General features: G+C 38.4%; 1 protein-coding gene across 1 annotated transcript in view; it reads left to right on the forward strand.

Annotated features, from left to right (window-relative positions):
* Nucleotides 1-12,692, forward strand: part of USH2A (usherin) — a 654,133-nt gene that overhangs the window by 273,209 nt on the left and 368,232 nt on the right. Inside the window, exons 30-31 of the mRNA XM_075997053.1 lie at nt 6,636-6,749; nt 8,716-8,877. Coding sequence (XP_075853168.1) covers nt 6,636-6,749; nt 8,716-8,877 — 276 coding nt within the window. The remainder of the gene's footprint in view (nt 1-6,635; nt 6,750-8,715; nt 8,878-12,692) is intronic.

A 12,692-nucleotide genomic window follows, 5' to 3' on the forward strand; every position in this document is an offset into this window, starting at 1 on the left:
GTTAGAACTTTAATTTATTTTCAGAGGTTCCTTTAAGTGGGCAGAAAGCATTGCATGTTGGATTGATTTACTCTCTTTAATCCACTGGTTGGTTTGGGATGTATACTTAAAAATTAGAATATATCAGCACTGCAGCAGAGGCCTGAGCCAGACTTCTCTCCTTCCCCTGGCTGGTTTTCTTTTAAAAAGTGGGCTCTTGCATTGTGTCTCCAGGTAGCAGTAGCAGCTCTGCCTGTGTGGCATCCCTGGCCAGATGGCCCTCTTAATAAATGTCTTGCTCTTGCCCACCCTCACTTTCTTGATCCAAATGTGAAATGCCAGCAAATAAATAAGAGCATTGTACTCTGATGAGTTCTCATGAGATGGAGAAAAGCCCCGGGGAGAGGAAGCTAGAAACAGCTTTTCTGTTTACTGTGACTGCTCCTAATTACTGGCCAGTAGTAGAAGACACCATTTAGATCCTGTAGAATTTAAAGATAAAGGAAAAAAAAAAAGAAAAGAAAAAAGAGAGAGATAACAAATGCACCGTATTATTCCAAATGCCTTACTAACATGTAAATACTCTCGGATTTGTTGGAGTCCAGCTGAAATATCACGGGTGATCTTTGCGAGGGGGCGACTGACTTTGGACTCGGGCTAGACAATTGCTGTGTGTGGATTTCACCGCCAGACTAAAAGTGCAACGGAAATGAGTGGGTGATGAGAGCAGAGCAGCCAGTTCTTTAATTGAATTAAAAGCTGGGTGACATCAGTGCAGACACCTGTCCAATTACAGACAGGCCAAGGTGTTTACCATTGCTGTACAAGCGATTCGAAGATGACAGAAATCTTTCCGCCCACAGATTAACATAATGAAGGAGAACAGATTACAGTGGATGCCCGCCAAACACCTAGGTTGGCAGCTGGGGGTGGGGTGGGGGGAAGGAGGAGGAGTCTGCCGAAGTATGTAAATAGAAACGGAGTCCTTTTTTCTTCTCCGAAATGTGTTTGGCTTTTAAAAGGATGCCATTTTGCTTTGTGTCTTAGGCTTGGTTTCCAGGCAGAGCATTTATACTTGTCTGCATTTAGTCAGAGGAGTTAATCATAAAATCTCAACGTCAAAGCACACCCCTCTGTTGTTTTCCTGCTTCTCAGCATATAGTGTCCTATTAGAGGCACAAAAGCTTGCACAGCTGGTATCAGCCTCGCAGTGATTTTCTCTGAGGTCTTCAGGCCGCCTCCAATTATTAATATTTCTCTTTTGCTCCTTTGAAACTTGAGGTTAGAGCAAAGGGAAGAAAGTGTTGGAGATAATAATCTATCAGTCAAAAGAAACAATGTCTGTTGCTTTGCTGGCTCCCTGGGAGGAGTGGGGTTGGGGGATAGGACTCTCTTACAGTGAGGGGAAATAGCTGAGTGGAGCTAAGAGGAGGAAAACTCTTCATTTTTCGGTCAGCCATCAAATGCTCACTTTTGACAAACCATCGTAATAGCTGCTGGAATAGAGGGCAAGTAAAGAAGTAAAAGAATACACCCTGTGCCTTCAAGGAATTCCCCAAATCATTCTGAAGATTGTTTAAATTGTGGGCTTCTCTAGGCTTGAGTGAGTCTCTTGCCCTCTGCTAGGTGGACATGCTCAGAGCACATGGCTTGGAGCCACATGCAGTAGGGCTCTTAAAATGTCTATGGTGACAGGTTTCCTTTCCTTAAATCAAGTCCCTGCCCCTGTTCTTTCGGCCTGGGCTCTCTTCACCCACTGTGGCCCACAGGACCGCAATTCAAAGGGACTCTACTTACTGAACTTGGAACTCCCTTGGTGTGGCATGTCAGGATTTCTCAATGTTAAGCATTAATGCAAAATGCATTATCGCTTAGCAGTGAGAGTTATGGTCCTGCTGGTGCCAATGATTTTAATCCGGATACCCACGCTCCCGTGTTTCATGGGATACTAACACTTTTAAGACATCAATAATGCCTATTTTATGCTTATTGAATGTTTTTTCAGCTCGCCCTCTTCCATTATCAAGAGAGACTGGCAGCTTTCCTGACATGGTTAGGACCATTTTCTGATTTCACGGAGTTTTGTGGCTGAATGGGAGTTTGAGAGGTCATCTGCCTTGTGATAGGGACACTTTCAAATTAAAAGGAAAAGAGTACTCTGTGATGTCTCCCAAATGGGGAGATTTACGTGCAAGCCAATCTTAAAGTTCTCCCTGTCAGGATATACTTCTTTATTATAAACATACCCAAGTGTCAAAAAAGGAACCAACTCATTTTCCTTTAGTGGGATTTCTGTAGACACATTTTTCTGTCTAGCATTCTTTTATAAATGTGTCACACTGTCTATTTCTCAGTATTCTCTTTGATATATTACTGAAACATACTTTCAATGATTATCCTCTTTGAAAATTTGTCTTTAAATATAGGCCTCCTGTAATCTCGAACTTGTAAGTCTGGATCTCGCGAATGTCCTGTGCACGTGGCATATAAGCAACCATTCTGCTTTATGTATTAATCTATGCATTACTGTTATTAATACGGTTCTTCTAGCTCTGATATTGTCTTATTTTAGAAGCCTTGTAAAAATCAGTTAGATTCTATTATACTCTTCCCAGAGGTATATAGAGGAAACAATGATAAATGCATTTCAATAATGATATATTATCATAATAATACTATTTATTTTTCCTGTAGGGTATATAATCTAAGTAGGAGTCTGACACTTAAAGCAAGGCCATTAGGATAAACGTTCTGTGATCTGAAAGGATCTCTCTCAGAAGGACTACCTTACTCAGTCTCAGAGAGAATTACTGATTCTCTTTCTTTGGTAACAGTACAACTTTTTTTAAACAGCAACTTTATGCCATTCTGGTGAACTGTTCATACTGAGAATCAAAAAAGATAAACCACATGTCCCAGACCATAGGATGACTTTGTTATTATTCCAAGTTAGTGAAGACCACTTGGTTGATCGGCCCCTTCCTCTACTCTAACCCTTAATTGTAACCTGCCAAGAGAAGAGGAAACATTGAGCCATTACACCTCTCTTCTTACTGAAGTAGATAGTACTAACCTGTGTTTAGGGAAAATTACTCAGATGGTTTGACAGACTTTGTCTCTGAGACTCACCACGATGAGCAAGTTCCTTGCTGGAAATAGGGAAGAAACCACACTCCAGCCTTAAAAGTACATCACAGTTTTTTAAAGCGTGATTCACAAGCTATCCAAAACCTTCCACCTGGGATCCAAAGTTGGCAAGAACCGAAACATCAGCTTTCTTCTTCCTTTTTTTTTTTTTTTTTTTTCCTGTTTTCTATTTTGCAGCTCTCATTTCTCAGTGTTTATTATTGTTTCACCTGGCTTGAAATGGGAAATGTGAACACTTTGATAAATGGACTGAAAGATGATCTAGTTTCTCTCCAGCATCTTTCTTTCAGAATCTCAGGATTTTTCTGTGAAATACAATACAATTTGGTAAACTTCTCTACCAAAGCGCAAAGCTAAGGAAAGCAAGTTTGCTGATAGGAGCATTGCTTGTTTCTTAAGGACCTTAAAGTAAGTGAGGTGGGGGAATTAGCAAAATAATTTCATGATCCACATAAACACACACAGTAACTACTCTTGTGAAGGCAAGATAGGTTAAATAAAACACTGAAGATCATTGAATGAGTGTAAACTCAGTATCTGGTTTGACACCATCTTTCTTAAAGTCTACATTAATACCTTTCCTGATAAGTTGATAGAACAGTTACAGTGGCAACACTGTACCTTAGTTATCATTTGGAAAGAAATGATGTCTCAGGATAAGGTATTTTATAAGGCTGGACTGCAAAATTGCAAAATAATGTACCTACTTTCATGTTTCTCAATGATAATATTGCCTGGATGTATAACACATTTTTATGCTAAGGATTTTGGATCATCACCTTGTTTACAACCATTGTTCCTTTTTGGACATAGTATTCCAATGCCTCAGCTAAATCATGCCCAACTATGGGAGGCTTTTCACATAGGTTAAGTGATTATAAAAGGAAACTAACCTCATATTCCAACATGTTTTTCTTACGCATGATAGGGTGAAGAGTTTTGTTCTCTGGGGAATGATTCATTTCTTGTTAGTGCGGCCTTATACTAATTCAGACATGCAAATTGTATTATTTCGAATCTTACAGTAGATTCCAACTTGGCCATAGGAAAGATTGGCAAATGTCAAAGATTTTCTAAGAATAGAATGGCTAGAAAATATTTTATGATGACACCTTTATTTTGAGCCTTGAATTTGGGGATCACGGTGGAGACATTAAGAAAACAAAAAATAAAACTTGCAAGGTCATTTAGGAAGTTGACTCTGGATTGGGGCATGTTTAATATGGAATGTCAGTGGGACAAGCCGGTGGGGATAGATGGGCTCCAGGTAGAAATACAGGACCAGAGCTTGGGAGAGATGTGAGGTCTGTAGGTGTAAATGTGATCATTGAGAGATGAGGCTTGATAAGCTAGCAAAGGCAAGTATTTAGAAAAAGAAAAAAAAGCATGAGAACCCAACCTTGTGAAACAAAAGCTATTTAAGGGACTATGAGAGGAACATGAGTCAGCTAAAGAAAGAAGGCAGCTCTTAATAGTTCAGAAGAACAACTAAAAAATTCCATGTCACAGAAGGAACTGAGGGGTGCCAAAGCCCAATGAGCGTAGGAGGATAAGGACTGAGGAAGGGTAACTTGATTTGGTATTTAAGGGATCAGTAGTGATCTTTAAAGGACAAAAATCATTGAGTAGCACATGGAGGCAGATATTGGGTTGCAATAGTAGCATAACTTGTATGGACACAGCTATGTACTACAGCTGGATACCTATGTACTCCCGTTAAGTATTCTATAGTCCTAAACTTGTGTAATCTTAATACTAATCCTTTGAGATAAATACTGTATTATTCCCATCTCACAGATGAGGCTTGTGAAGCCTCTCCTTAAAGATAGGGACTATTGTTTTTCATTTATAGACAAGGAAACTAAGGCACACAGATCTGAACAACTTGCCCAAGCCCATGCAGCCAATCAGTAGCAGAACTGGCAACCCGGCTAATCTGGCCTGAGCGTCTGGGCTCTTCGCCACCGTGCAACTGCGTGATGAGGATGTGTATGTGATAATGTGGGCTGGCTTTTAAGACATTTGGTGGAAGGAGAAAAAAATAACTTCTTAAGAGAAAGTGAACTCAGAATGTGGGTCATGGTTTGGGAGATTTAAGAGGAAATGACAATCACAGTGGCAGGAATAAGAGAAAGCAGAAGGTTATGACACAAGGGGGTTTTGAAATTAGAATGAGAGAGAAAGAGCCAACTCTGGCATGAGGTGGTCACACATGTATGCATATTAGTTCATTGGCTTGCTGTCTTCCTTGGCCATGAACTGAGATGATGGTGCCAAGTGGATGGATATTTTCATGTAGAAGCATGGCACACAGGATTTGTATCCCAGGGACATGCCTGGAGAACTGCTGGAATGAAGATTTAGGGGCAGCACTAAGGAGCAAGGGTAATAGGAAGTGTCACAGCAAACAATGGCTTATTGTCTCTGCTTCATTCTGGTTCTTTGGTCTTTAATTTTTGAAATTTTCTATTGGGGAAAGAGACTGTGGAAACATGTATATTAGAATTTGTGTTTGAATGATGCAAGCTGACACCAATATTGGCACCTTAAGGCAATAATATGTACTCTAGGCTATTGAAGGTTTAATCAATAAAGGGATGCCATGAGTGGGACCATCTTTTTACAAGAATGATGACAGTCTATGTGGATTAGTCTATTAGGATTCAATATTGCTCTGGAAAACTTGTTTGAGGAACAATAGTGGTAAGCAAATGCACACATTATGTTTTTGATACTTCTTTAATTCACAGGATTAAATAAAGAGCTTCTGCTTTGATTATGAACACCAGTAAGCAAAATGTGTTTTCATTTCTACAGGTACTTTTAATTGCTGAACAAATCTCGTATATCTACCACCAAGCCAGGTTAATTCAACGCTTCCATGTGCAACTCTTCCGTTTAAGACAGGTGTCTTAATTAAATAAACTAATAATTTTGCAAGTAGAAGTACAAAAGCATAATTATCTAATTTGCTAATTGTTCACCTATGTTAATTTGCATATTTGTTAGCTGCAACATAAACAAGTAGTCTGTGTACGTGTGTCCTACAGTTAAAATAATGAAGTCACTCTTAGGAGAAGCATTTTTCTAAACTGTGTTAATAGATGCCATATAAAAAGAATTCCTTAGTTAAATACAGTTGAAAAATGCAAGGTTAGAGAAAATTAAATAGTTTCCTTTCTGCAGGAGGTCTAGGATCCTGAAATGAGACAACATGCATCTTAACTATTGGATAAACTCCGCTTTACAAAGTGCATGTGGAAACATCAGATACTGTTTTAGATCTGTTTTGACAATTTTTTCTGAGTCACTCCATTCTGTAATCAGCAAAAGGCAGGAAAATGAATTAAAGAAGCATATGTTTTTGATTGCTATCTCTCTGTGTCTCTCTGTTCTGTCTTTCTCTGTCTCTCCCTTTCTCTCTCTCTGTCTCTCACACACACAGACAATGCTCTTTATAGATGCTTATGGTAAACATGCAAACCTCTTTTGTCCCCCTTTTATTATAGGCATATTGACAGGCTTGCTACCCTTCAAAAACTATGCAGTAACCCTAACTGCTTGCACTTTGGCTGGCTGTACTGAGAGCTCACATGCATTGAACATCTCTACTCCACAAGAAGGTAAAGTAATTTCAAAGGTCTTGACTTCCACATTTCAGTCATGAATAATAAAATAGGAGAAGAGCTAAATGCTGCAAGGCCATTTGCTGGAAAACCCCAACCTAATTTGATGACAAAGTGCATTGCCAGGCCATAATTGCTCCATTTTTTGGGGGGGTGCGAAAATGAATCAAACTCCATACCCTTTAATGACATGCATCTTTAATAGCTGTAATGCAGATTAATGGGCTTTTTAATTGCTGTTACATTGTTCATGCAAGAGCCTTGTCATTAATATGAAGCATCTGAAAGATTAATGAAAGCTTCCTCATTTTACTATGGCTCAGAAGTAAATCTAGAGACAGTCTGACTAAAAAGAATTGATTGTATGGCACAGTATGAAATTGAGAATCAAACGGTTGATTTCCATGGTCTTTTTTAACTGCTAAACACCAGCACAGGCAACAATTATTTCAGTATGATGGAAGCTCCAAATGCCAATTGAGGCATTATTAATCACTGCTTAGTTCCTTCCGACTTAAGCCTCACTTTTGTTGTACTTGGAACTTACAAACTGCTGGCATAAATTAATGTCTCAGAAAGCATACGTTAAGAAGGCAGTGAGAAAGGGAAAATATTTTAGCACTCCAAAGTGAAAGCTTTGCTCAAGCATCAGAACGCATCACTTCAAGAAATAACAGCTCTCAAAACATTTGAAGCATTGTTACTTCGTATTTCTCTCTCCTTGATGAGAGGAACTGCGTATTTCTTATGCCATCTAGTTGTAAAGTTCCTTAGGAGATTTAAAAGCTTGATCTTTACGGAATAAAGAGTCAGCCAGTCTTTTTCTTTATCTCTTTCCCAGTGTCTATTCACCCTCCTCACTCCCTCCACTTCCTCCTTTCTCCTGTAAATCTTTTAGCAAGCACCACTTGCACAGAAGATATCTAAAAGAATGGAAGACATTGGCCTATACAATGAAGCTGTGACAGGATAAAGGATTTTGTAAAATCCTTCCGGTGACTCTTTATTCTCTGCACTTTGTACCTGAGCTAACCAGACTCCCCTCCCCTGGACTGTGCTATCAGTGACCCATCTTCACCATTTTCTCAGTATTTCCTCCATCGAGTCTACCGATAATAGCACTGTTTTAATGTTCCATTGCACCTGCTTGGGTATATGATTATCATCCGCTATTACAAGTCCTTTTGCAGCTTAGTGTAGGATACACTGCCTGGTGTCTCTCATTATTTTCTCTAGATCCACTACATCCTCTGTACAGATTTTGCCTGGTACCCTCGTACCTATTTCATAGCTCTGCCCCAGAGGGATCCCTACCTGTTCACTTCATATTCCTTTTTTATAAAAAAAACAAAAAAATTCCCAAACTTCTAGCTTTTCCACAAAGTTATTCCTAATTTGCTAAATTAGGGTCAATTTTTTAAAACTTTTAGTTCTTATCATTCCAATTCATTGACCACTGTGTAAAAGGAACAGGACGTTTCTTAAAATGACACACAATATAGTTTTTATATATAATTAATTAAATAGTTTCACTCTTTCAGGCTATTTCTATAGTTGCATGTAGGTTTTTAAAGATATCTATGATGAACCACTCTCACCAGGGTTATCCATCTTAGATCATAAGCTCCTTGAGGCTAGAAGAGTCTACCTGTTTAGTTTGCTTTTATAAGTACAGCCACACCTAGAGATTATGGGTTAATAGTACATTTGATGAAGTAACACAAACATCAGTCAAGTGAACTAGTGTAAGTACTCCCCATCCATCAACTGATACAAATTCTCATAAATTCAGGACAGTTATTTAGCACTGTTCCTAAAGCAATTACTGACAAACTGCCCACGAATCAGGAACCTTTCCATGCATGGGATTTCAGGTTTATTTCATGATTTATTGGTTTGAGTCTGAAAAGTTTGAAATAGAAAAGTAAACTAAAATTAGACTCTATAAATCTTTCTTCCACAGCCCCACAAGAGGTTCAGCCACCAGTAGCCAAATCCTTTCCCAATTCTTTGTTACTTTCCTGGAATCCACCCAAAAAAGCAAATGGTATTATAACTCGGTACTCTTTATTCATGGATGGGAGGCTAATCTATTCAGGCAATGGAGAGAACTACACAGTCACAGGTAAGATTTCTGTAGTTATTAGTTCATATATATAGTCTCTATTAGAGTATGTATGTATAAATATAGTTGACCCCCCATATCCATGAGTTCTGCATCTATGGATTCAACAAACCACAGATAGAAGATATCTGGAAAAATATATATATAATGATTAAAACAATAGAAAAAAGAAACCAATACGGTATAACAACGCTGTACGTAGCATTTATGTTGTATTAAGTATTATAAGTAATCTAGAAATAATTTAAAGCAAACAAGAAGATATGCATAAGTTATGTGCAAATGCTATATACCATTTTATATCAGGAATTTGCACATCCATGGATCTGGTATCCACAGGGGGTTGTGGAACCAATTTCCCACTATAGTTATCTGAAAATGTGGTTTATGACATTGGGTTACTTTTTTTTGTCTCTTGTTAACCATTCCAATTCTATGATGTTTATAATTATATTACTGTAGATTTATGGTGAAGCCAAAACGGAAAAAAAATGGAAAAGTGCTCATGTTACCTCCCCCTGGCCCCCTGGCACCCCACCCAGGGCATGTTCCCTTCTGCAGTTCCCACCACTCCTTCCCTAAATCCTTCCACCAATACACCTTTGCTCGGGTGCAGGGGGGCCCTTGGGAGAGCTGAGCACATGACTGACTGCTCTGCCTCCATCAGACCACAGGCTTGAGGCCGGGACCCAGTGCGGCCACCAGTCAGGCTCACAGTCCCAGGCTGAATCAATGACGTCACTTCGAACAAATTTCACTCTCACATGGATTAACTACTTTAAAATCCTCATGAATATGGAATAATCTTAAGACTCAGAAGTGTGACTCAGTGCGGTCTGAATTTTAGACCATTTGAGAAGAAACACAGTATTAATATATATGCGCAGATCACATAATGCAGTATAAAAACACTTAAGTAAAATAAGTACATCATTAAAAATTTTCTAAACACAAGACACCTACATTGTTATGTTGTCTGATACCTGTTCTGTGTTTATATTCGTATAATACTTATAGGGGTTATATATTTTATATTATCTTTATATACTGTATTTGACTCTCGTGAAATATTGTTAATCAGATATTGATTGATGAAAAAAACGGAGGTCTAAAGATATTAAGTTCTTCATGAAAGGTCACAACAAGTTAGAGTGTGTGGTACGATTAATTATTTATGTATTCACTCATTCACATTAATGCCAAGTACTGAGGTTATAATAGGGACTCAGCCAGACACTGTCCCTCTTCTCTTGACACTCACAGCTTCCTGGGGACGCAGACGCTGGTCCAAGCCATCTGTGGACAGGGATATATATTCATACAGTTGCTTTCTCGGGTTTACTTTTTTTGTGTGTGTCTTCCCCATAGTCTGAGAACTTTAAAAGGGCAAGAATTATTACTTTTATATTTTGTTCACCGTGATTGGATAGAATTCTATAATATTTATTGTGTAAGATATTATATCTATATTATTCTATAATATTATTACTCCCATTTTACAAATGGTGAAACTGGGACATAGAAAGGTTAAGCAACTTGCTCAAGGTCACACAGCTTGTGAGTCACAGACTGGTACCAACCCAAGCATTCTGGCTGTGTTGAAGACAGTATGGTCTTAAAATCAAGTTACCTAACTTCTCTGAGACTTAGTTTCTGAATTTGGAAAATGAAGATAATTAGTATTTTAAAGAAAATTATATATATATATACATATATATATAAATAAATACATAGTATGTTGTTAGCACTTAGTAAACAAAAATTATAATAATTATTTCCTGTAGGACACAGAGTTCATACTATAAACTAAAAAATAGATAAATCTCACTTTAATATCTGATGGCGTTATTTTAACTAAAATTTATAGACTGCATATATTATTTCAGAAAATAATTAAAACACATCATGGAATTAACTTTATAGATGTATTAATAATTTATACACAAAGCCCTTCTATAGGACCAAGAGATAACATCAAAGGTAATGGGATATTATACATTTTAGGCCAAGAATAGACATTTCCTCTGAGAAGCCTTCTCTGACTCCCCAGATATGACTTAGGTATGCCCTGTGTGCTCAGTGGATAAGTGTATTATGCTCTGCCCTTTTTGTGTGCATCGTTTTGAATAAGACCGCTTGTTCGCTTATTGGTTTGCCCTATTAAACCATAAGCATCATAAGGACATGACGGTACCTGTCTTGTTTACTGCTGCCTCTCTGGGACCTATCACAGAGTGGGTATGGAGCAGTGTGGGAAGAGTGAGTGAATGAAGTCAGATGACTGCTGGAAAATAAGGAAGAAGATAGCAAAGGGCAACTGATAGAAGATAGGGGAGCAGGATAGGAGAAAAAGGAATACAGGAGGGAAAAATTTTAAAAAGGCAGCAACTAGAAGAAGAGAAATTAAAATCTCTTCCACGTGAAGAAACAAATGCTGAATTAGTCCACAGGGAACTGATACAGCTGATGGCAGTTCTCAAACTGTGGGCCTTGAATATTTTCAAAATTGCAAAATGCCATGAGGTGACACTATGCATAGCCAGAAAAAGAGCAGTGTGGGAGGGAGAGGAGACACAAATCCTCACCGATTTCTAATCCCACCTACAAAATGATGCCAAATTCTCTATTTCGTTTGATTGAGTCATCAACAAAAAACAGTGACTATAGGCTTTGCAATGAACGATTGTGTCCAATGGTGGCATAGTAGATTAGTACAATAGATGCCCCAAATATAAAGAAAAAGTGGAATATTTTTAAAGTGTGCAAAACTATCTTCTCTGGCTACAATATTAAGAGGTTAGTGGTTTTCAACCTTTATGTAATATTTAAGGAATATATCTCTGATATGACCCAATGCATTTTTTTTCTTATAGCTTTCTTAGTTTCTTACAAGCAACTATCTTCCTTGTTGCTCTTAGATATGAAGCATGTTAGGACCACAGTGTTGGTCAGTAAGGAAGGGAACTCAGCTGAGAAAGTCAAGGCAGGGTTTAAAAATGTACATGACTATTCTAACTTATAGCTAGCAAAACTGAGGCATAGACAGGACAAGAAATTCTAGTCAGAAATTGGAAGAACCAATTCAAATGTCTGGCCCATACTTTTAATCTCTATATATTCCACTTATTGAACATATTTTATTTTTTCCTCACAATAACTCTGGAAATGAGACAGGAAGTAGCCTGATTACAAACCCAAAAACACCTGTATTAGTCTGCTGGCGCTGCCATGACAAAATATCACAGAATGGGTGCCTTAGACAATAGGAACTTATTTCTCACAGTCTGCAGGCTACAAGTCCAAGTTCAAGGTGTTGGCCAGTTCGGTTTCTCATGAGGACCCTGTCCTTGGCAGATGACAGATGGCAGCCTTCTCAATGTGTGCTCACCGGCCTTTCCTCTGTGTGAGCCTATCCTGGGCTTGTTTCTTCCCTTTCCTATAAGGACACCAGTCCTATTGGATTAAGTCCCCAGCCTTATGATGTCATTTCACCTTAGTTACCTCTTTAAAGGTCCTTTCTCCAAATATAGTCACATTGGGGGTTAAGGTTTCAACAGATAAATGTGGGGGGTGGGGGACACGATTCTGTCCATAACAGCACCCTAAAGTTAGTGCCTTTTCTATTAGCATAGGCTGAATGCCCACTTTCCCAGAGATTCTGAAATTGTGCATGAGAGTTAAATAAAATGGCCTGAAAGATCCCTTTCCATTCCAAGATTTTTACATCTGTGATATGCACTACCTTTAAGTCATATATGTCTTCAAAGTTTACCTGCCCATTAAGACTCATAGAAAAATGGGAAAGGGAATCTGTC

Source organism: Microcebus murinus, chromosome 23 (genome assembly GCF_040939455.1).
Source record: "Microcebus murinus isolate Inina chromosome 23, M.murinus_Inina_mat1.0, whole genome shotgun sequence".
NCBI lineage: Eukaryota > Metazoa > Chordata > Mammalia > Primates > Cheirogaleidae > Microcebus > Microcebus murinus.